The sequence below is a fragment of the Dipodomys ordii genome, unplaced genomic scaffold (assembly GCF_000151885.1).
Source record: "Dipodomys ordii isolate 6190 unplaced genomic scaffold, Dord_2.0 Scaffold24, whole genome shotgun sequence".
Classification (NCBI taxonomy): Eukaryota; Metazoa; Chordata; class Mammalia; order Rodentia; family Heteromyidae; genus Dipodomys; species Dipodomys ordii.
In genome coordinates, this window is record NW_012267240.1 from 3,352,647 (window position 1) to 3,378,478 (window position 25,832).

The window sequence follows — 25,832 nt, forward strand, 5'->3', positions numbered from 1 at the left end:
ACAGTTTTATAAATATCAATCCATAATCAGTACCTTGTGTCTAGGCCCCTGGTGGGAGGTGTCAGAAAGTAGTTAAGGGAGGTATCACATGTCAGAGGTGGGAGGAGTCAGTCATTGATGGGAGGTATCAGATATCGGTGGTGGGAGGGTCAGATGGCAGGGGTGGGAGGAGTCAGTCATTGGTGGGAAGTGGCATATGTCCATGGTGGGAGGTGTCATATCAGAGGCAAAAGGTGTGAGATAGCAGAGGTGGGAGGTATCAGTCAGTGGTGGGAGGTGTCAGTCAGTGGAGGGACATGTCAGATGTCAGAGGTGGGAGGTGTCAGTCAGTGGTGAGAGGTGTCAGATGTCAGAGGTGGGAGGTGTCAGTCAGTGGTGGGAGGTGTGAGAATCGGTTGTGGGTGATGTCAGATGTCAATGGGAGTGAGTACATGGTGGACTCAGAATTGCTTACCTCATTACCAGGAAGCACAACAGAGAAGAGGAGAGGGCCATGTTTCTAGCACTTGGGTGAAGGCACAATTCTGGCGACCTAAAGACTTCTAATAATGATCCATTTTAGTAGTGACCCCTCACAGCTCGAACATTTAACATTTGGGCCTTTGGAAGAATACTCTAGCAAGCAAACTATAGCAAGCAATTTTTAAAACTTGGCCAGGAGCTTATGAGTTTTAGTTTATATTTTTTTACAGGGGAAGAAGGAGTCCTGGGGCTTGAACCCAGGACCCGGGGGTTCTGTCCTGGAGCTTGTGCTCAGAGCTAGAGATCTAGGACTTGAGCCACACCCCCACTTCTGGTTTCTTGGGTGGTTAATTGGAGATGAGAGTCTCACAGACTTTCCTGACTGGGATGGCTTTGTGTAGCTTACTCCTCAAATCTCAGCCTCCTGAGTAGCTGGGATTACAGATATGTGCCACTGGCACATAACTCCCAGCTATATTTAATGTTTTATGATTGGAGTTGTAACTAGCCCTAGTTGGTCACATAGAGAGCCTCACCTGCAGGAATTCTGAGACTCACAGGCTAATTCTGCTTTAGAACTAATTTTAGTGAGCTGTTAGGAAGAAGAGCTGTGGATAGAGAAGGTGCTTTTCCCATTCTCATTGATTTTGTTGTTCGATCTTTGTGACTTATAAGAAAGAGACTGACAATGATCAGCCTCTAGATCACTCTGCTAACCAGGATGTGAATTAAAATACTGCTTTTTTCTGCCTACTTGTGCTTTCAATTATGCATTTCCAATATGAATATTTAATGAGGGCTGAGTGTGTACTAAAGACTGTGGTAATCCTCACAGTACCTGGAAACTAGGTGCTCACTGGGGAAAAGAAGAAACCATAATCAACTGTAATGGAGAAAGAAGTAAGTACGCAGAATAGACACGATGAAGAGCTCACTCAATAGCAACTTGTGAAGGCCTGTTCCCATTGAAAGCAAGTACTGGACAAAGTGTTTTTTCAATACATGATATACATAGCTGTATTTGGAGAATAGAAGGACATCTCAAGTGTCAGGTAAGGCTAGAGCTCACTCTTCTCTATGTCAGGAAAACCCAGATGACAAACCATTTGTATCCATTTCCCTATATTATTTCTTATATATCGGTATAAAGTAATAAATAACACTTTATGTACATGCATAAGATTTACATACAAATATGTACTATTTGTTTACTTTTATTAGGCACAGAAGCTCTTTAAAAGACAGTACAGAGGAAAAACACGGAAAGCCTAGGGCATCCATTTCACATGGAAGACCACAACTACTTCGGTATGTTTCTGCTGACAAGACACCCTTGAGCAATGGGCTAATTATACCATAGCAATTACATGATAATATTGAATATCTTTCAATGTATTTACAAGACAGCTTTTTAATGTAAGATTACTTGCAATGAAGGGATTGAGGGTAATTAGTTGACTCTAGGAAAAGAAATACATTTCATACAAAGATCAGAGAAGTAAGTTAGAAAAGAAATATGGAACTCCATGCTGATCCATTGTCTCCGAATGGTCATAACCTACAGAAGTGCTGTCATCTGTCCGCACCTCCTCTTGTTCATCAGGAAGCATATTGGAAATATGGCATCACAAGCTAATCTATTGCCTCAGAAGAGTCATGATGTCATGACTACCAAAGTGGTGTCATCTGTCTGTGCCTCCTCTTGCTCACTATGAAAGATTCTTACAATTCTAAAGAGGCATATATGATTGCTTGTTAAAACAATAAATATGAGACCAAGTAGCAAATACCTTACTTGATTGTCATGTCAACAAATAGTGATAGAATCTGTTGGCCATCTTTATTAGAGTTTCATGGTGGTAGTGGTAGAAATGACAGTGATCCCACAATACAAAGTGTAGATAGTTGGGGGGGGGAGCTTAGGTACTATTTCATTTGTGCTACTTTTACTTTATGGATCACTGTAATAAATTACTCACTTTGATATCTTTTTGAACTTTGTATTTGAAATAATTATGGATGGATAGTAATTTGTAGGGAGAGTGAAAGAGTGGTCTCATATCCATCACTCAGTTCCCCAAAAGGTTATGTCTACATAACTATGGTACAAGGGCATGGAGATTAACTTTGGTACAATGCATACGTCTTTTACCACATGGGTAGATTTGTATAATGAACATCACCGAATGGAACTTCCTCATGTTATCTCCTTTTTTTTTTTTTTTTTTTTTACCCTAGTTGTGAGGCTTGAACTAAGGGCCTGGGCACTGTCTTTGAGCTTTTTTGCTCAAGATAGCACTCTACCACTCTACCACTTTGAGCTCTATTTCCAGTTTTTAGGTGGTTAGTTGGAGATAAGAGTTGCATGGCTTTTCCTGCCTGGGCTAGTTTTGAACTGTTATCCGCAGATATCAGCCTCCTGAGTAGCTAGGATTACAGGGGAGAGCCACCAGGTGCCTGGTGATGATAACCCTTTATCAACAAACTTATCTGCTTTTACTAAGCCATTCCTAACTCCCAGCAACTGCTAATCATTTTTCCATGTCTATAATTTTGTCACTTTGAGAACATCATATAAATAGTACCATACGTTTTTCATCACCATAATATCTTGGGATTTATCCAAATATTGTATGGATCAATACCTAGCTCTTTTTATTGCAGACTACAATTCCATGGAATGGGTAGATGGTAATTGATGTAGTCATTCCTCAATAGAAAGACATTTTTGCTGTTTGATGTTTCTGTTTTTGTTTTTCCTTCCCTTCCTTCCCCTTCTCCTTCCCTTCCCCTTCCCTTTGCTTCCCTTCCCTTTGCTTCTCTTCTCTTCTTTTGTGCTAGTCCTAGGGCATGAACACAGGCCCCGAATACTGTCCCTGAGCTTTTTCTGCTCAAAGCTCTACCACGTGAATCACAGCTCCACTTGCAGCTTTGTTGATAGTTAATTTGAGATAAGGAGCTGGCTTTGAACTGTGATCCTCTGTCTCCTGAGTAGTTAGGATTACAGGCCACTGGTGCCTGGCCTTATTTGAAATAAAGCTTCCATGAACAATCATATGCAGGTTTTTGTCTGACTATAAATTCATAGAGTTGGTTCCTATCTCTTTTTTTTAACCATATAAATTTTATTTTAGTTTATTAATGAATTTACTTTTTAGCTGTATGGGGTCTAAACTCAGGGCCTCGTGCTTGCTAGGCAGCCATTCTACCACTTGAACTACATTTTCAGTCCTCTCCTCTCTTTTTATTTTTATTTTTTTGGGTCCGGTCGTGGGGCCTGAACTCTGGGCCTGGGCGCTGTCCCTCAGCTCTTCAGCTCAAGGCTAGCGCTCTACCACTTGAGCCACAGCGCCACTTCCGGCTTTTTTCTTTTTGCTTATGTGGTGCTGAGGAATCGAACCCAGGGCCTTGAGCATGCAAGGCAAGTGCTCTACCACTGAGCCACCTTCCCAGCCCCCTCCTCTCTTTTTAAATCCACTTCATCAAAGCTCTTTTGAATTGGCATATTCAGGTCATTTACCTTTAAGGTAATTATTTATATTTTAAGGCCTAAGCCTACTATTTCACAATTGTTTTTAAATTTCTTCTGTTTCTCTTTTTTTTGCTTTGTCCCTATATTTCTGTGGAATTCTTGGATACTTTCTAGAATTTTACTTTAACTTGGCTACGGTTTCTGTGTTTTTCCCCCCTTACCTCTTTTTGTATAGCCATTTCTGGCTTATGTTCTAAGATTATTTAATTTAAACATGACTTATTATAACTTACTAGTGTTGGTGTTATCAAACAGAATGAGTTACAGATGCTTTGACTCCCTTGTAGACCTCTTGTGGAACACAGAAAGTCTCTGTAGCTTGTCTGTTGCCCATATATGTGTCACAGCAACACAGCCGTCCCAAACATGTCCAGGCTGCAGATTTTATGTGGGGATTTCTTGTTCTCAGCAAGAGCGTTGAAAAGATTGAGGAGACTATCAGTGAGAGCTCCTCAGAGAGCGAGGAAGATGAAGAAGCAACCGATCATCGCCAGGAAGCCAATGCAGATTTGCCATCAGAATACTGGCAAATTCAGAAGTTGGTGAAATACCTAAAGGTAAGAAAGACTTCTTGTTTTGTACAGTGTTTATCTGAGTCCTTTCCTCAATATATATACATATAGGTATATATCTATACATAATTTTTGTATTGTTTATTAACTGTCACTTTCAAATACTAATAAGTCATCTTTTTATTTTTGTCAGTCATGGGGCTTGAACTCAGGGACTGGGGACTGTCCCTGAGCTTTTTGCTGAAGGCTAATGTTCTACCACTTTGACCCAAAGCATCACTTGCAGTTTTCTGGTGATTAATTGGAGTTAAGAGTCTCATGGACTTTCCTGTCTGGGCTGGCTTCAGTGATCCTTGGATCTCAGCCTCCTGAGTAGTTAGAATTACAAGTGTGAGCTGCCAGCATCCAGCTTCTTTGTTCACTGAGGGGCAAAGGGAAAGGTCTTATAGGGAGTGGTCTTCATAGAGCAGTGAGGCTTCCTGGTACCAGCCTTTTCTCCTTACATGTGTTGTGCCACCATTTTATGATTCACGGTATCATGTGATGGAAAGAGCAAGGATTTTGGATGCTGGACTTAGGATAAATTTTTACTTATAGCACTTACATTTGTTGCAAAGTTAATGTTTTGGTTTGGTTTGGTTTGGTTATTTGTATCTGTGCTGGTAATGAACTCAGGGTCTCTTGCTTTTTGTTGGCTTTTTCTCTCAGGGCTGGTATTCTACCACTTGAGCTACAGTTCCACTTTTGGTGTTTTGCTGGTTCATTGGAGATAAAAGTCTCATAGATTTGTCTCCTTGGGCTGGCTTTGAACCATGATCCTCAGATCTCAGCCTCTCCAGTAACTAGGACTACAGGCATAAACCATCAGTACCCAGCAAATTTATGGTTTTGACTCCTACTTTCTTCAATCTATGGAGTGAAATGAATGAGCCCTGTACTGTAGATTATTTTAAAAATTGAAAAAATCCATTTGAAACATGTAGCGTGGTGTCTGATACATTGTAGAAGCTTCAGATATATATGTTGGTCCACATATAGTTCTGTCTTCAGTCAGGCAGCATGGATGAAAATATTTTGCATGATAAAAATGGTGGAATTCAAAGTATTCACTTGGATAGTAGGAAGGACAAGAAAGTATAGCTTGCCAAAACCTAGATTAATATTCATTTCTGTGATCTGATAGCAGATGTCAGCATTACCTAGGCTTGTGAAAAGCTGCAGTGCAGAAGTACTTCTTTAAGGATATCACTTGCAAATAAATGGATGGACTTGGAAAAATTATGTTAATTGAAGTAATTGAGGCTTAAGGAGACAAAAGACGCCATGTTTTTCTCTCATATATATATGTGTATATATATATATATATAAGCTAGAACTAAGTTATAAATGTAAAAGTAAACACACAATGGGATTGTATGCAAATGTACATACATGTATGAATCAAAATATGGTATTTTCAGGGGAGAAATCAAATGGTGTAATTCCTTAGAAAAACTGACAGTCCAACAGAATGAATGCAGTTATAATATCCAATGCATATCCTACAACATTAAGAAAATTGAGAGTAGAATTGAGTTGAGAAGGAAGAGGGAGAATGATAAAAGGAATGGCATCAATCAAGATGCTTTGTATTCTTAAACTGATTTGTTGTGTAATGACTTTGTACAATGACTTAAAGATAATAATTATGGTAATAATAATAGAACCAAATCTAAATTAAAAAATATTTTTCATGATTTTTCTATAACTTTGGTAAAATTAGTCAGAGCATTTTTCAGTCAGTTTGCCTATTCAAAGATACTTTTGTGACTCTCAGACTGCAAAGAACCATCTCATGCTTTGAGACTGACCTCAATGTAGCATGCAAAAATAGCTTGTGTGCACATTTTTTTGAGAGTTTTATAAAGGCCTACTGCATGGACACAGTCTCGAATGCATAAAATTGCTAAAGAAATTTCTCTTGCAAGAAAAATATGTTCTTTTCTTCTAATGGGCATGGTTTCAATTAGAATTCCAATCATTCTTCAAGGAAAAAAAGAATAATTCTCCTGAATTCTAATCCTAAGAAAAATTAGTAAAATGGGAAGAAGTTTTCTAATTCTCCCTGGAGATCATAAGGACATGACTGACTCAAAGGAATCTATGGCTGTCATGAAAAAGGAAGAGCAGAGTGCGCTGAGGACAGAGTCAGAAGCAAACACATTAGGACAGGAACTACCGGGCTACAGCTCTGCTTGTAGCTGTTTGGGTACCCTAAATGGGTGTCTGCTACTAATGTAAATCATTCTTACAAAACTTAAAATCCCATTAGCGAAATCCCATTAGTTAAGTCTATACTTGAAATTTGGTTTCAACCTGTGATTCATGGTGACTTTACCAAACTTGTTGGAAGATCTGAGTGTCATATATCCCCCATGTTTGCTGCCATTTCAGTGTTTGCATACACTGCACATTGCAAATCAGGCTTTGTGAGTAATTTGGTAGGAAATGCAAAGAAAAGAGGTGTGCTTTTGTAGTTCATTCCACTATGAAATGTGTAACTGATTTACAATCTGAACTAACAAAACACATATAAAAATCAAATGATCTGAATTAGAGTTGAATTGCTAAACCATAGCATATTAACTACCTATAGTAAGGTGTTTTTTTCTTTTGTTGTTGTTTGTGATATTGTGGGTTGAACTTCAGGGTGTTGTACATGAAGGTCTTTACCACTTGCACCACATCCCAAGTATTTTAAATTTGATTTTCAGGTTGAGTCTTATGCTAACTTTTTCCTGGCTAATCTCAAACCATGATCTTTCTGTCTCTGCCTACCAAGTAGTTGGGATTACAGGTATACACACCACCATGGTGACTATTTTCATGTTATTACCCGGCTTCAATGTCTATTACAAAAGCATAACACTAGCATAAAATAGATGAAACAGAATGAATGAAACAGAAGAGAGATAGTCAAAAAAGAACCAAACATATATACTCAATTGATTTTTGACAGAGAGCCAAGAACACACAACAGAGAATGGATAACCTCTTTAATAGTTGGTGTTGAGAAAACTAGAGACTCATTACAGCATGAAACTGTGCCATTATCTCACATTTTATATATAGGTTAACTAAAAAAATGAAGTAATGACTTAAAATACAATTCTTGAAATTGCAAATGTACTAGATGAGAAAAAAAGGAAAATGTTCTAGGATAACCCTAACTTTTTTGGATATTATTGAAAATGACAAAGAAAGGAAGGAAGGAAGGAAGGAAGGAAGGAAGGAAGGAAGGAAGGAAGGAAAGAAGGAAAGAAGGAAGGAAGGAAGGAGAGAGGAAAGAAGGAAGGAAAAAAGAAAGAGGGAGAGAAAGATTGATAAACCAAAAGCCTTTGCCTTGCAAAGGAAATAATAAAAATGTGAAGACATTCCACAGATTGGGAGAAAATATTTACAAACCATGTACCTGATGAGAGGCTAAAACCCGAAGAAACAAGGAACTCAAACAACAGCAAGAAAACAAACATTCCAATTTAAAAATGGGCAATAAGATCTAAGCAGATGGAGCTGGTAAGATGGCTCAGTGGTAGAGTGTTTGCCTTGCATGCACGAGGCCCTGGATTTGATTCTTCGGCACCACATAAGCAGAAAAAGCCAGAAGTAGAGCTGTGGCTCACGTGGTAGAGTCCTAGCCTTGAGCTGAAGAGCTCAGGGACAGCGCCCAGGCCCAGAGTTCAGGCCCCACGACCGACCCTGCCCCTCCCCCCCCAAAATCTAAGCAGACATTTCTTAAGAGAAGAATTACAACGGGAATGTAGCTTAGTGGTTAAGCACTTGCTTAGTATACCTAGAGCTCTGAATTCCATTTTTAGTATCACCCATAAATCAACCAATCAAGTCATCAATAAAATTAAATAAGGGTTACAAATGCCAGTAGGCCTATGAATAGGTGCTCATCATTACAAATCATGGATAACTGCAAATTTAAAACTACTATGAGATATTACCTCACTCAATTAGCATAATGACTATTATAAAAAGTTGAAAGCTAACAATTTCCAACAAGGACATGTGCACTTTTGTTGAAAAACTAAAGATAGAGTCAACATCAATGCAAGTACAATATATATATATAATATTCATTTTATTCATATATATTTTTTTTCACCTAGGCTGTTAGTCATGAGCAAAGTTCTAGACTATTAAATAGGAAAATTAATGATGGCTTTGTGTGTTTTTAAATCTTAGGAGTATTTTTGTTGTTGGTGATGATGGTCATGGGGTTTGAACTCTGGGCCTAGGCACTATCCCTGAGCTCTTCAGCTCAAGGCAAGTGCTCTACCACTTGAGCCACAGTGCCACTTCTGGTTTTCTGGTGGTTAATTGGAGATAAGTCTCATAGACTTTGCTGGCTGGGCTGGCTTGGAACCGCGATCCTCATATCTGAGTCTACTGAATAGCTAGGATTATAGATGTGAGCCATGGGTGCCTGACTAGGTGTATTTTTACAATGTATAATATTTTTGTAACATCCTTCAGTGATGTTTACTTAGCATTTATCTTGTGCTAATGCTCCCTTTGTTTAGTATCTTCTATTATCAAATTCTAGGATCCTTTCTTTTTTTTTTTCTGGTTGGGTATGGGGCCTGAACTCTAGGCCTGAGCACTGTCCCTCAGCTCTCCAGCTCAGGGCTAGTGCTCTACCACTTGAGTCACAGAGCCACTTCCTATCAAATTCTATAAGTGGAGATCATTTTTTAATATTGTTGCAATCTATAGTTGGATGATACATTTCTGCAGTTTGGATATGAAATGTCTGTTGTAGGCCTATGTGTTAAAGACTTGGTCCCTAAGGCGGTACTACAGAAGGTGTGGGGCCTACCAGCAGTACTTTAGGTCATTTCTTGATGGGAATTGTATGAGCTGCCAGGCCTCTTCCTCTATTTTTTGCTTCCTGACAATGAGATAAATGGGTTTTGCTCCAGCCTGTGTTCCATTCATGATGTGCTGTCACAGCCCCAAAGAAATAGAGTCAATGATTATGGATAGAAGCCTCTAAAACTATGAGCCCATACAAAACTTTATGGGTTGATGATCCCGGATATTTGTTATAGTAACAGAAGCTGATGAACACACATATACTGCTTAATAGTAGTAAGTAATAATAATAATAAATGCTTTATTTATGATACTGATTTGTTTTGTGCTAATAGTAGGGGTTGAACTCAGGACCTCATCCTCTCCCATCAGCTTTTTTGTTCATGGCAATGGTTTACCATTTGGGCCACACTTTCAGATCAGTTTTATGCTGGTTATTTTGGAGGGAATCTTGCCAGTTTTTCTGCCTGGGCTGGCTTTGAATCTTGACCCTCAGATTTCAACCTCCTGAGTAGCTAGGATTACAGATGTGACTACCAACATCTAGCAATGATGTAGGTTTTAAAAAAGAAAACCCATAAAATTTTCAGTACTAATTCTACCACTAAAAAATGACCCACTATTATTAAAGAAATGATTTATTATTATTATGGACACTCACTGCTTAAAATTATGTAACTAAAATGATAGGAAAAACCATGTAATAACATGATTTGAGGAACTTCTGAGAATTTCTAGGAATTCAGAATTTCTATTCCTGGATCTTGAAGGCTCATAGCTATTGGGGATCGAGAATCATGAGCCCAGAGTATAGTGGATTTGGGTTGTGGGCCCCTTCACATACTCTTTGTAGGTGTCTTTATATATAAATAAACTGCACAGTTTCAACACCTTGGCCCAATCTGGCCTGCATGGTAGCAATGATCCAGCCTGGGCACATTCAGGATATATCTTGACAGTGTGCTTGCTCCTTGGCTGAGCCACAAATATTCCATGCCTGCATCTCCTTAACCCTTGCACAGGACATCAGGTGACAAAAACTGGCATCAAAGAATCTTGCCACCCACCCCTCTTGAGGTGAGTAGCTTAAGGGCTCAGACACAGTCTTCATTAACAAAATGAAACAGAACCAGATGTGGAAACATAACTTGGACCATGAAGCAGAGCTATGGGGTAATTACTCCATTGATATTGGAAGAATATCAATTGGATTGGAACTCTGCTACTTACTAACTTCATGGCTACTTAATAGCTCAGTGGCCAAGCTTCAGTTTCCTCATTATTGAAAATAGAAAACTAACAGATCTCAGGTTAGGATTATTCTACATTTTAAAACAATTATAACATTGGTAATGTACTGAGTGAAAAATCCTCAATAACTTCCAGGAATATTGATTATATCTTTTTGCAAATGATTATTATCATAGAAAATGAGTGGTGTGGACTCTTACTGATTTGCCCAAGTGGCCTTCGGTTTTTGTGTCAAGTTTTTGAGCAACTAATAAAATGAGGAAAAGACAATCAGTTAATACAGTGAACATAACACTTAGTCTAAGTAAAAATATAAACTAGTTACCAATGAGCATAACTGGTCTTAGTGATAAGAGCAGAAAGGGTTTTTTCTCCCTTAGAATTGATCAGGGCACACAAACTCATAAGTAAATATGCTAGGTGGTATGCAAGTGGTATACAAATGTATTAACTGAAAATACTGTAGATTCAAAAGATAATAACAATTCCTTAGAATGTCACAAAGTTCAGCAAAATGCAACATAAGGAAGTGGGTGGGGTCAAGGGAAAAGGTATATGGATGAAAAGGAGAAGAAGGGAAGAATGCAGTCAGAAATCTTATGTATAACCTACAAAATGAAGAAGGGATGAGTAGGGAAGGGCTGGGTGAGAATGTTGAAAGGGGTGACATCAATCAAGATATATTGTATTCATAAACTGCTTGTTAAATGGCAATTCCTTTGTACAGCTACCTAAAGATAACAATAAAAAATCTAAAAGGAGAGAATTGATGACACGCAGTGACCATGGTAATGAAAGTTTCTCAGCATTGCCTGGTTATTGAGTAACTGTCTTCAGTTATCCAGCTATTTAGTAAGTTCGTGTAGTTTTAGGCCAAAAAGGGATGCACTATTTCTGTCTCAGGACAGCTAAGGAAAACATTTTATTGATGAAGTGCTACTTAAGCTTGCACACGTTATTCATTAATAAATCATGTGCAAATGTGATACTTTTGGCCAGACAGTAAATTGCTTGGAATTCTTATAGTTCCCACAGGTAAATAGTCTTAACATAGCCAATAAAAGAAAAAGTATATCTACAAATGATCTCAAGGTTTTTACACAGGTATAGGTCTTTTATGGAGACACAAAAGGACATTAAAAGTCTCCGAAATGAAAAAATTTAATGTTTCATGGTAATCTCAAAATAAATACACCTGATATTTTAGTTTATGGAATGATGGCTTTGCTGTAGACTTCAAGTAGCTGAGAAATGTGAATGTTGACTTGACTTTCTATACATCACTTTCCAAGTAGGGCAATGTCTGTGATTGTTGAAAAAAAAAAAGGTTTGATGGGATCATTAATACCCAAACAGGTCAATGAGCCATAGCATATTATTTATCCAAGACTGTGAGCTCAGATCTTGGCACATAAATAAAGAGAGTTTGTGTTTAATTATTTGGCTTGGTATATGTTCTCTTCAAGTTAAAGTCTTATATGTGTATATATTCTATTCATCTGGGATTTTAGAACACAATTTCACTTTTAAATTAATGATCCCATTGCATTTTTATTCACCAACCTTTTATCCCTGGAACTGTACCCTAATTTTAAAGGAAGTGCCACACCCCTCTTTCCAATCTAATCAGAGCTTATCTTGTGCTATCTTAAGAGGTTGTGTTGTCTGTCTTATCAGCTGTTCCTTGGTAAGAGAGATCTGTTAAATTCATTTCTGTGCAGCCAAAGAGCACAACTTGACCTTTTACCACCAAATGGTGTAAAGGGGAAGAGGTTCCCCAAGGACAGCTCATCGCAGCTCTTCTTGAGAACAGCTCTTCTTATCCCTAAGCCAGAACTCCCTGAAGAAAGAAGAACCCTACCTTCTTTCTTCTCCTTTCCTTACTTCTCCTACTCCCTTCTCTTTCTCTTTCCTAGCTCCCTTTCTTTTCACACACACACACACACACACACACACACATTTGCTCTCTATACATACACTATATACTCAAATGTATATATACATGCATATATGTATGTATATAGATATTTACACATGTATACACACATATACATGCACACATTATATATATATATACATATACATGTATGGGCACATGTGTATGACACTGCATTCATACCTATATGTGCATATGCAGTATATATGTATATATATGAGTATATGTACATACACATACATAATAGATATATAAACAGATACATTATATACATATAAGGATATACACACATATTGACATATACATATATAAATATATGCATATAAATACACATATAAGGATATATAAACACATATACATATATACATACACATATATACACATGTATATATATACATATATACACATGCATATATGTATATGTGTGTAATGTCTATGTATATATGCATTTCTCCCAGTTGTAGATGGCTTTAAAGTTTTGCACAGCACAGATAAAATGTAAAAAATAAAATAGTCTTGTAAGGAAGATACTTTGCCTTTGATCATTTCTAGCATTGGGATGATTGTTTATGCTCTGTGTGAATTCTATGAGTCTCTAAAAGTATAGTGAAGTTCCAGTAATTTCTAAATAAGGCATGTGGAGAGCTGTTTGTGAATTAAGAGAATTGTGAGATACTTCATTTGTTGGAGAAAGCAGATTAGTCACAAGTATTATAATTTTAGAAAGTGATACAAGTGGGTAGTATTTCATAAGGTGAGATAAGATGTGGAACAGTTGTATATATAAGCAAATTGACAATACAGTATCTTTAAACTGAGGAGTAAATTGTTAGGTCCAAGGTCGAATGTCTGAGAGAATCCATTTCTATTTGGACTGAAGGTAGATGGAATTTAATGTTGCAGAATCTATAAATTCAAAAGAAAAAAAAAAGAACTAAAGGAGAGAAGGCTATCACCAATATTGTCACTGGCTCTTAGGTAGTTGGAGGGGCCTGCAAGACCGGGTCTGGAATCGTGCTTTCTGTCCTCTGTTGGTGGAAGGGCTGTCTTTTTGTTGTTGTTGTTGTTGTTGTTGTTGTTTTGCTGGTCATGGGGCCTGAACTCTGGGTCTGGGTGCTGTCCCTCAGCCCTTCAGCTCAAGGCTAGCGCTCTACCACTGGAGCCACAGAGCCACTTCTGGCTTTTTCTGTTTATGTGGTGCCGAGGAATCGAACCCAGGGCCTCATGCTTACAAGGCATGCACTCTACCGCTGAGCTACCTTCCCAGCCCCAGAAGGGCTGTCTTATGGGCGTAGCATGGCTTTCCATCCTGACTCAGCTTGGGAAACAGCATGGAAGGTTGGAGCCATCTGCACTTACATGGAAGTGTTACACTCAGCTGGCCTTACTCCTGGTATATGTTGTAACAACAGAAGAAATCTAGACTTCACTCCCAATTTCCCTGTGTGTCTCTTCCCTCAGGATGCCTTTTACTGCACCTGGAATTCTTGACCAAAGTCCACCTGAGAGAACAGAAAGAAGGATGGTGAAGGAATCAGGTTGGAAAGTTGTGCCTGATGTATGTTGTGGTGTGCAACATCTGAGTGGAAGGAATCCTAGCTGCTCAGGAGATTAATATCTGAAAATCATGGTTTGAAACCAGGCTGGGAAGAAAAATCTGTGAGTCTCTAGTCTGTGAGTCTCTAGACTCCTTTCAGATAATCACTAACATTGGAGCTGTGGCTCAAATGGTAGAGCTTTAGCTTGAATAAAAAAGCTCAAATACAGTGTCCAGGCCTTCAGTTCAAGTCCCAGGACCTACACACACACACACACACACACACACACACACACACACACCCCTTAACTGGCTAAAGAGGTCTAACTGGTAATTGGGAGTTAAATGATTTTTTTTCATTGCAAGAATTTGATGTACTTTGCAATCAATTACAGTTAATTAAATTCCTTTCCCATTACTTGTCTTTCGGGGTATGGAGTGGCAAGAGGTTTGATCCTTGCTTCATTGGTGGAAAAGCTGAGAAATACTTTGCTGCGGGCCACACAGAAGGCGGCTGTGGGCTGGGATCTTGTCCAGGCTTCTATCTTTATTGCCGGCCAGTTGCCTGGTTTTTCTGTCCCTCCGACAAAAAATTCCCAGGAGGCCTGTAGAAATTGCTCTAGTACCTCCCTGTTCTCTCTCTCTCCCTCTCTCTCTCTCTCTCTGTCCCTCTCTCTCTCTCCAGTCCGCTTTATAAAACAACTCAATATTCAATTTTGGAAGACAATATTTGGCTCTTTTGCTTGGATTTTACTTTTAGAGATGGAGAAAAAATTATGATAACACCATTATTCTTGTTAAAAAAGAATCTTTTGAAACAGAAAAACAGCAGTATCCACTTCAACTCCAGTAGTGAGAGGGGGAAGCTCAGCAACATTTTCTAAAGAAACACTCTTTAAGTTTACACCCTTCTTGTACATTGATGTGGGTTAACTTTAAACAACAACAGCAAAAAAAAATCTCAGTGACAACATGAGCAGGACTTTGGTGCCTTTAAAGATCATTATTTAACAAAACCTCTGCTCTTTACTTTTTTATTTTGTGAGCAATGGGGCTTGAGTTCAGGGCCTGGGTGCTGAACCTGAGATCTTTATTCAAGGCTACCACTCTACCACTTTGAGCCACAGTGCCACTTCTATTTTTCTAGTGGTTAATTGGAGGTAAGAGTTTCAGGGACTTTCCTGCCTGGGCTGGCTTTGAACCACAATCAGAACTCAGCCTCCTGAGTAGCTAGGATTACAGGTGTAAGTCACTGGATCCTGGTAAAACTTCTGCTCTTAAGAGCATGTGTTTATGTTTTGGCTTATGTGAAATATATTAGTTGATCACAGAAGAAAAACATAGAATGAAGAATGTATCTACTATGGTATGTGGTGTGTATGTGTGTGTGTGTGTGTGTGTGTGTGTGTGTGTGTGTGTGTGTGTGTGTGTGTGTGTGTGTGCTAATACTGAGGCTTGAACCCAGGGCCACTAATTCTTGCTTGGCTTTTTTGCACACAAAACTGCCACTTTACCATTTGAGCCACAGCTCTTGCCTTTGTCTTTTGGATGGTTAATTGGAGATAAAAGTCTCATGAACGTTCCTGCTCAGGATTGGATTTGAACCAATCTCAGCGTCCTGAGTAGCTAGGTTGACAGATGTGAGCCACTGGCATCCAGTTCTCCTGTTGTTTTGCCAAATGATGGAGAGACTGCACATTTTCAATAGGAAATCCCACTTACCAGTCAGCCATGACCTTCACAGTTTTGAGCTTTAGACTCTCCTTGCTTCTTAGCTGTGATATATAAGTATGAAGTGGCAGTATAATTAGATGAGCATACTTATCCAATGTGACTGATTCATAACTGTTCATACTACCAGTAGCTACTTTTATATACCCACATCAACTTAATTAATCAACTTAATTACTGAAATATAGCAATGTTAAAAATTTTGTGACAGGAGCTGGGGGTTTAGCCCAGCGGAAGGGCACCTGCCTGGTGAACGCAAGGCCCTGGGTTCAGTCCTCAGCCCTGGAAAAAGAAAAAAAAATTGCAACAGAGCTGAGTGCTGGTGGCTCATACCTATAATTCTAGCTAGTCAGGAGGCTAAACTTTAAGGATTGCAGTTCAAAGTCAGCCCAGGCAGAAAAGTCCACATGAGACTCTTATCCCCAATCAGCCACTCGAAAACCAGAAGTGGAGCTGTGGCACAAAGTAGTAGAGTGCTAGCCTTGAGCTAAAGAGCCTAGGAACAGTGTTCAGGCCCTGAGTTCTAGCTTCACAATGGACAAAGAAAAGATCTTGGGACAGTCCAGGCACTATTGGCTCATGCCTGTAATTCTAGTTTCTCAGGAGGCTGAGACTTAGAACAACGTGATTCAAAGATAGCCTAGGCAGACAAGTTTGTGGGACTCTATCTCTAATTAAATAGCAAAATTTTAGACTGGAGGCATGGTTCAAATGTTAGAGCACCAGCTATGAACAAGAAAGACAAGGAGAGTTCAAGGATCTGACTTCAAGCCCTGGTACTGGTACAGAACAAAATAAGATTAAATAACCAAATGCCTGTAATCCCAACAACTCAGGGTTGACAATATGACTCTGTGGTAGAGTGGGTATTTAGCATTGCCCATGGCCCTGTATTCAATCCTTAGGCCCCCCCCAAAGCAAAAGCAAGAGTAATAGTAGTAGTAGTAGTAGTAATGCCAGCCAACTCAAAGGAGGCCTTTGAGCTTTGCCTCATTCACTGATTCATCTATACTTCATTTGTTCATGAATGGATACCATGAGCTTGTCTAGCTGGGGCTTGATTTCATAATCCACAGGCTGCCCTAGTTACTCATGAGATTTTTGATAGGAAGGAATTTTGATATCTAATGTAACAACTTCAAAATGTAAGAGATCTTTTGCTGGAAATTGTTGCCTGGTATATTTGGAAGAGCACATCTATTTTTTTATTGCTCATGGTATGATTCCTCCCCACCCCAAACTTTATTTAATAAAGTCGCATAGCTTGAAGGAAAGTAGCTCTGCCTCATTATAGACTGTGCAGTGCTGCTTTGCCTTTGTTTCAAAATGTATTCATGTCCAGTTCCAAAGGCTTCCATGCTGCAGCACTCACTGTCTGTGAGCTGAGAGGTGAGACTAAGAGGCACCAGCTTTGGTTCAGGTTGTCTTTATCCTTCACCTTTATCTGATCTATGGCAATCATTACTAGAAACTGTGTGTTTGTAGGAAAACTATGGAACTCTTCATTGCTTTCTGGTGCCTCTGCCTTTGAGATTCCTGCTGGCCAGGGCTGTGGCTCCCTTTCCACTACTGCCATCTGTCTGGGTGTGGCTGTCTGGCTGTGGCCGCCGTCTGTGCGGCGTGCAGGAGAGAACATGGCTCAAGGTTTTAAGAATTATACAGATGATATGCTAGTATGCTTATGGTAAAAACTCAAGCTAGGTAGAAAGAAATGAGCAAGGCCTCTTTTCAGATGTGCCAATTGGTATACATAGATACATATAATCTCTATGTATAAATGAATTTATACTTTCTCATTCTCCATCTTGCTTTTTCTGTTTAATGATATACCTTGGTGATACAATATTAATCACAAAAATCTCATATTTGCCTTAGTCCTTTGCAATATTAATCACAAAAATCTCATATTTGCCTTAGGTGTAACATTTCACTATCAATATAGTGAAATGAATATGTCATTAATTTATGCCATAGTTCCCTATTGAGAACTTATTTGGGTGTGTATGCTTGAACTGGGGCTTGAAGTCTGGGCCTTTTATTCAGCTTATACTCAGCTTTTGTGCTCTGGCTGGTGCTTTATGACTTGAATCACATCTCCAGTCTATTGTTTTGCTGGTATTCCGCGCCCCCCCCCCCGGCTGGCTTTTTAGCTAGTTTCAAATCAACTTTTGTCATCACAACCAATACGGTACTACAGCAAATATTTTTATGTACTACTTGGATGTGTATATTATCTCTATAGGATGGATTCTTCAACTATCTCTGACAGTTCTAATTAGGAGCTGTTTATGAGTACAAAGTTTTATTTAGTCAAGATCACTGAATTCTAGCAATCTACTATGCAGTGTAGAACCTTACTATCTGTATCGCGCACTTAAATAATTGAAGAAGTTGCTGTCATATTAAATATGCCTACCATGAAAAAGAACTTGGTGCAATGGTGGTTTGATTTCAAGGGTGTCTGTGTATGTCTAAATTCATCAAGTTGTGCATATTAAATATATTTGCATATCAACTATACCTCAATAAAGTTGTTTTTGTTTTGCTTGTGGTTGGTCGTAGGGCTTGAACTCTGGGCTTGGGTGCTGTCCTTGCGCTCTTCAGCTCAAGGCAAGCACTCTACCGCTTGCGCCACAGCGCCACTTCCGGTTTTCTAATGGTTTATTGGAGATAAGAGTCTCACGGACTTTTCCTGCCTGGGCTGGCTTTGAACCGCGATCCTCAGATCTCAGCCTCCGGAGTAGCTAGGATTACAGGCGTGAGCCACCAGCGCCCTTTTTTAAAGGAAGGATACGTATGCACTAAAGTTTGAGAAGACTTACTTTAAAGTTATTTTCTGTTAAAGGAAACAGAATAATAATCTCAAGGTTGGTTTATATAAACAAATGTTGATAGAGTCTTACAGAACACATATGTTGGAGAACACTGGACCAATATTGAACCAATGGATTCCATGTTTAGACATGGAGTGAAATCAACCAGAGGTCATAAACATAAAAACCAACAAGCACAGACCCCCTGATGCCCAGGGGTCCTCTGGGTTTAGATATGGAAGTTTAGATGTGGAGAGGCTTTAAAATCTTCCTCAGCTATTAATATTATTTTAGGATTAAAATCAATTGCTGTAATTTCTCATGCATTTACAGCTCTTTTCACTTATTTTGGCTAATTTTGATAGCAAATGTATCACATTTGAATTTGTATGTTTTTAGCAATGTAGCTGTTATTTTTTTTTCTCCTGCAGATCGAATAACCACTGCGTTGTATTCTTGCCTCATTTTTCTGTGGAGATGTATTTTTTTTGCTATGCTAAGGTTGTACACATGCTAAGCAAAAGTGCTTGTGAGGCATGTCCAGCTGTATTGTTTATTCTTAATAATGTAAATAATTGCTACTATATTAATTATAGTTTTTTTCTAAATTTGTCACATTTTCTTATGTATTAGTTTGTACACTAATAACTATTTCTTCGTGGTTTATAGGCTTTTGTCTTTTTAGTGTATGTATGCCCTTCCTGAGACTTGAACTCAGGGCCTGGCTGCTGTACCTGAGTTTTTTTTTTCTGCTCAAGGCTAGAATGCTACCATTTGAGCTATAGTTCCACTTTTGTCTTTTTTTTGGTGGTTATATTGAGATAAGAGTCTCACAGACTCTCCTGCCCCGGCTTCAAACTGCAATCCTCAGATCTCAACCTCCTGAGTAGCTAGGATTATAGGTGTTAGCCTCTGTTGCTAGCTTTTTTTGTTTTTAAAAATTATCTTTAAGTGGCTGTAAAAAGGGGCTTCAGACATATCAGTTTATGAACAGAATGCATTTTTTTTTTATCCGGTCATGGGGCCTGAACTCTGGGCCTGGGCGCTGTCCCTCAGCTCTTCAGCTCAAGGCTAGCGCTCTACCACTTGAGCCACAGCGCCACTTCTGGATTTTTTCTTTTTGCTTCTGTGGTGCTAAGGAATCGAACCCAGGGCCTCATGCATGCAAGGCAAGCGCTCTACCACTGAGCCACCTTCCCAGCCTCTGAACCGAATGTATTTTGATCAGTGCCACCCTTTCCATCATTTCCCCCCTCCCATCTTTTCCATACTCACCAATCCCCTCAAATTACCAGTTTCCATTTTCACATAGGTATATTGAATATTGTCCACCTTTCTTCTCTCTGTTCATTTATTTGGGTTTTGAAATTTTTAGCAAAGGTTTGTTTTAGTCTAACTAGGTCCCCATGCAGGAAATGGGTGTTAAAAATTCCCCATAGGTATTTTTTGTTATTAGTTTGCTAATATTGCTGTTGGAACGTCTTCACACCTAATTCAGTCTACTATTCTTTGGCAATGGAGAGTTGATTGGTTGTAAATGTCACTGCTGTATAAAGCCACATTACCCAACTATTTTATTATCATATTTATTCAGTTTTCACCTTTATTTTATTGTCCTATTTATTCAGTTCCTTCTTCTTGATTTTCATAGGAAGGCTATATTATATTTGCTACAAATTTCCCTCACTACTAGAACATTCCAGCAAATTGTCAATCTCTATCAATGTTCCAGGGCTATTTAGAACATGTATGTTTCTCTGTATTGTTCCTTACTCATTTCTGATAAAATACAGAAATGAGCTTTGTAAGTTTGTCATATGAAAACTTGTCATATGAAAACTTTAATTTCTGTAAGGACACACACATCCCTTCTGGAAACAGTATTTTCTCTTTCCTTGGGGTTCTGTGGAGTCTTGGCTTCACGAGTGCTGAATCATCAGTATAAAATAGCTTTGCAAATAAACAGAAGGCAAAGCAATGTATTTTACTACTCTTGACTCACACGGCTCTGAGCCACTTTACTCTGAGCATCTTTTACCACTTCTGAACCTGGAAGAAGAGGTGTCTAGTGATGCTTAGCCAACCTCTGCTGGGCCCAGAGCCTCTGCCATGCTTAATGAACAGTCTCTGGCAGGGGGTCAGGTTTCTTGCTCTCTGAGTGCCATGTTTGGAGGAAAAAATTCTGAGAGCGTCCAAAACCAGCTGGAGAGCTGTGTGATGGTCCTGTCCCTTCGCTGGTCTCACTGGCTGCTTCCTGATGGCAGAGGATGGGGGACGAGATCAAGGGAGCCTCCTGATATTCCCATCATGCCTTTGCTGCCTCCCTGTCTCAGGTGTGGGGCTCAGATAGTAAGTTCCAATGAGGCCTCTGCAGGTATGTGGCCCACCATTTTCAACTATCAGCTTTCAGTATCCTTTCCTGAACAAGGAGTGAAAAAGAAGGGGAAAATGAAGCAACCTTTCAGTTCAAAAGTGCCTTTCTGGTGCCTGATGAGTCATCTCAACCTCCTGCTCCAAGTCATTCTCCTGCCTCCGGGTCTCCACAGTGAGCCGCATGGTTTCCGCACGTCCCCACGTACGTCTTCCAGCCAGAACCCCTGCAGCTGGAGTGATCATTGAAAAATGTCACTGGCTCCTATTAGCCAGTCTTGAAATGAAGACTGAGACTCTCAGCTTGTATTCAGGGCCTAGTCACTGTTGCAGATGCCTGGTTTTCAGCTCATCTCGCCCCACGGTCTCACTCAGGCTTTGGCCACATTTGTTGCCTTGGGTTCTTAATCAGACAGTGCTCTGCGGCACCACAGGGCTGCAGGAAGAGCCCCAGTTTTTGTTCGTTCGTTCGTTTTCAGGATCTCAGATCCTAGGGATGTCCTTTCTCCAGGGATGAAGGACCAAGTTAGGTTAATGTTTTCTCTGTTTTCCACACTTCATGCCCTTCTAGCACTTTTCAGACCATTCAACTGGGTGGGTTTTAGAAAGTTAAGACATTTTTTTCCTCTACTTAAACCATAAGCTTAAGGAAGGCAAGGGTCTTGCCTGTTTAGTTTCCTGTTGTTTTTTTTTTTCTAGAACCTGTCACCAGGATTGGTAAATAGTAAGGGAGTAACTGCATTTATTGATTGAAAGCAACCAAGAGTTTTGAGGCTGCGTGGATATTCTTTTCTGCTAACAGTAAGAGAGAGGCATTTACCAGCCAGGGGCAGTGACTCACTCCTATAAGCCTAGTTATTCACAAGGCTAAGATCTGGAAGATCAAAGTTCAAAGCTATAGCCTGGACAGAAAATCCCTCAAGACTCCTATAGTGTATCCCCTTTTGTCACCATATTTGATTTTTATACTCGCATCTTGTATATACATTTATCTAATTTGGAGAGGGGAAAGGGAATAACAAAACTCTGAAACAAGGACACAGGATGACCCATTGCAACAATGATACTCACAAGACACTATGTTGGAAATGAACTTTACCACTTCTAAGAGTGGAGAGGAGTGGGGGAGGAGAGGGAGGGAAGGAATAGTAGGAGAAAAACAAAAGAGGGGGTAACAATGTTTGACAAGGAACATACTCTTTACCTTACACATGTAACTGTACCCCCCATACAGCATCTTTACAATAAAATAAAAAAAATTTAAAGACTCCATCTTCTTAAAATTAACCAGCAAAAATCTGGGCTGGAGGTATGGCTCAAGTGAGCCGCCAGCCCAGCAAGCAAGCTGAGTGAGCAAGGAGTCTCTGAGCTCAAAACCCAGTACTAGATTTTTTAAAAAGAGAGGGACATTACTCTTTGTAACCAAATAATGACATACTTCCTTAAGTCAAAATTTTCATTTAAAGAAATACATCCTTATTTAAAAAAATGCTTGAGTACGAGAGGGAAGGGGTGACATTGTCTAAAAAGAAATGTTCTCACTACCTTACTTAACAGTAACCAACCTTTCTGTATATCACCTTTCTAATAACAATACAAAGATCATTGGTATTTTGACTTTCAAAAATAATCTTTAAAAAATTATTGGAAGGAGAAAGCCACTTTCATTCAATCTCTGCATGTTTGCAACTGATAGTTGCAATGAACTAACCCTTCCTGGTTGTTGACAGGACTTTATGTTGCATAAAATGGAGATATCTGACAGAAGCAGCCGGAAGACAGCTAGCAAAAGAATTGCCTTGATTTCAGAAATGGAAAAGTTCATTGGAAACATTTTTTTTCAAAACCCTTCTAGTAAAATAATATTTTATTATGTTTTCCTCAGCTCTTAAAATCTCACAAATGCAAATGTGTGACAAAGTGTAAAAAAAAAGTATTGGAATTTAATTATGTTCTTGGGAAATTTCATTTAAAAAGGAGCATATTTATGCTGCTTCTCCTTGGTTAGATGTTTATTGTGTCTGGTCAAAGTAGGAGCATTCAAAATCCTTTGACATAGCTGGTATTTAAAGAATAGCAATTGGCTAATATTTGTGGCTCTGTATGTTGAATATTTTGGCTCCTGCCTTCTGGTATTCATTCTGAAAGATTTATAGTCCTTTTGGGAGCGTGGTCAGTGACAAGAGTAGAACTAAATCCTGAAATGTGGAAAAACTAACTTTTCCTAATATAAAACTGTTCTAAAAAAATCCCTCAAGTCTGTGAATATGTTTCCAGATTTTCAAAAATAAAAGAAAAAGCTGATTTACAGAGAATTTTTTTCTATAAAGATCTAAATGTAAAATGTCAGTCTTTTGATTGCAAAATTGGTCTAGATATTTAAAAAAATTCAGAAAAAATAAACTACCTTTTATGCATCTGCTACAATAAAATGACTTTCAAAAAATGAATGTATGGTACTGGGAAGGTGGCTCAGTGGTAGAGCACTTGCCTTGCATGCATGAGGCCCTGGGTTCGATTCCTCAGCACCACAGAAGCAGGAAAAAAAAGCGGGAAGTGGTGCTGTGGCTCAAGTGGTAGAGCGCTAGCCTTGAGTTGAAGAGCTGAGGGACAGCTCACAGGCCCAGAGTTCAGGCCCATGACCGGACCCCCCTCCCAAAAAAAAAAGAATGTATGTTAGTGGTTATAGTATAAATAAAACAAATAGTTTAGAAGCAAAAGATTAAGGCACCTTGGAAAAGGATGCTAAAATTGCACTGAGTATGTAAGAGAAGAAAATATTAAGAAGCAAGAATAGCAAGGAAGAATGTCGTTGGCATTGCATAAGTCAGTGTGGGTAACAATTTGTCTGCAACGAAGAAGTCTTGTGGGGAGGGGGAGTATATTCTTGGTTTGACTGAAGCCTAATGTCTTGTGCCTTGCTGTCTGTGCTTCCTAGACATGCTTAGGTCTGAGTCTTCCGCCGGAAGTCTTCCCTGTACCAGAAGTCTTCCCTCTCCTGGAAGTATTTAATGTAAAGTCTTCCCTCTGCTGGATGTTTTCCCTCTGCCAGAACTTTTTGGTTGAATCTTCTTCTCTCTTAATACAGGAACCTAGCTCTGTTCCTTCAGAACCCTCCCAGGACTATCTGGCTCCTTTTGGTCATTTATTTTGCTTTTCTTTTATAGAACTTTGTTGAAGAAATTGTTTTTCTTCTTCTCTCTCTCTCTCTCCCTCTCTCCTTCCCTCCCTCTCTCTTTCTCTCACTCTCTTTTGGCTTTTCCTTTTTATGTGTCATTTAATTTCTCTTATTTCCAGTTAACATGTATACTTTTTATGGTGCATGCCTTTTGTTTTTCTAGAGGAGAAATGGAAACTGGACTCATAAACTGACATGTTGAATTGAAGCCCCTTTGTGCAACTATGTAAAGACAATTAAAATATTTAAAACAAGGATCTTGAATTAGGAGACAGAGAGGTGCTAGCATGTATGAGTCATGTACTCCCAAGCAAGAGAGCTAATAACTTGACAGTAAGACACAGAAGAATTATTATTTTAAATTTTGATACCAACAGTAAGAAAATGGTTAGGATAAGAATTCCGTTGACAATAAGAAGATGCTAAGTGCTAAATAAAACAACCTGTTTTATTTCATAATGTGGAGCAGGAGGGCAGTCCTGAGCACCCTCAGAGGGCAGGGTCAAGTGACAAGTGGCTATTGTCAGCGAGGTCACCACAGAGCTGTTATTCATAGCAACTAGAGAAGTGGAAGAGATCAGCACAAAAGGAACAAGAGGAAAGGCTGAAGACTATTTCCTTCTTCATGTTTCAATGCATGGCCTCGACTAATTCCCTTTCAGTTTAAAAGTCATAAGTTATACTGAATTCACGAAGGATTTGTCTATGTCCATGAGTGATCTAAGGAGAGAAGGTGACAGCTTCGATGTGCCAGGCCAGGTGTACATATGTATTATATAAATACAATTTTAATTTTATTTATATATATTAAATACTATTCATATAATGTAAACTGTATTTTAACATAATTGTAAAACACTTATAGATTTCTTGATATTACATTATCTACTTATATATTTCAGCCCATTTTATGATGTCATAACAGAATATGAAGACTGAGTAACTTGTTAGGAAAAGATATCAGCTGGGCATGGTAGCACATACCTGTAATCCTAGAACTCAGGAGGTTGAAGCAGTAGGATTGTGAGTTGGAGGTTAGCATGAGTTACATAGAAGGGTCTTTTCTCAAAATTTATCAAGAAAAAGTAAGCCTGTAATCCTAGCTACTCAGGAGGCTGAGACCAGGGGATCCAGGTTTGAAGGCAGATGGAACAGAAAAATCTACTAGATTCCATCTTTAAAATAACTAGGAAAAAAAGCTAGACTAGACGCAAGGCTCAAGCATCTGAGAGCCAGTTGGGAGCAAGAAAACTGAGACCATAAGGCCCTGAGTTCAAATCCCAGTACCATGAAAAATAAGAAAGCAAAAAGGAACTCATTTATGATTCTGAGGTGTACAGCCTCATATTTTGTGAGGGCCTTCTTGAATCATAACCTGGTAAGGATGTGAAAATGTACTCTCATAAAAAAGAGCCACTCCCTGACAATGCTATTAAATTATTCATGAGTGCAGAGTTCTCCTTACCTAGCTGTCATCTCTTATTTTATGCTGGTAATAATATTGGAGCTTGAACTCAGGGCCTTGCTATCTTGCTTGGCTATTTTGCCCATGGTTTCTGTCTTTTTGCTGGCTAATTGGGGGATAATAGTCTCTCAGATCTTTCTGCCCAGACTGGCTCTATTCTGTGATCATCAAATCTCAGCCTC

At 39.1% G+C, this 25,832-nt stretch overlaps 1 protein-coding gene across 1 annotated transcript in view; it reads left to right on the forward strand.

Annotated features, from left to right (window-relative positions):
- Nucleotides 1–25,832, forward strand: part of Armc4 (armadillo repeat containing 4) — a 141,273-nt gene that overhangs the window by 19,565 nt on the left and 95,876 nt on the right. The window contains exons 5-6 of the mRNA XM_013014582.1: nucleotides 1,684–1,770; nucleotides 4,404–4,551. Of these exons, the coding sequence (XP_012870036.1) occupies nucleotides 1,684–1,770; nucleotides 4,404–4,551 (235 nt within the window). The remainder of the gene's footprint in view (nucleotides 1–1,683; nucleotides 1,771–4,403; nucleotides 4,552–25,832) is intronic.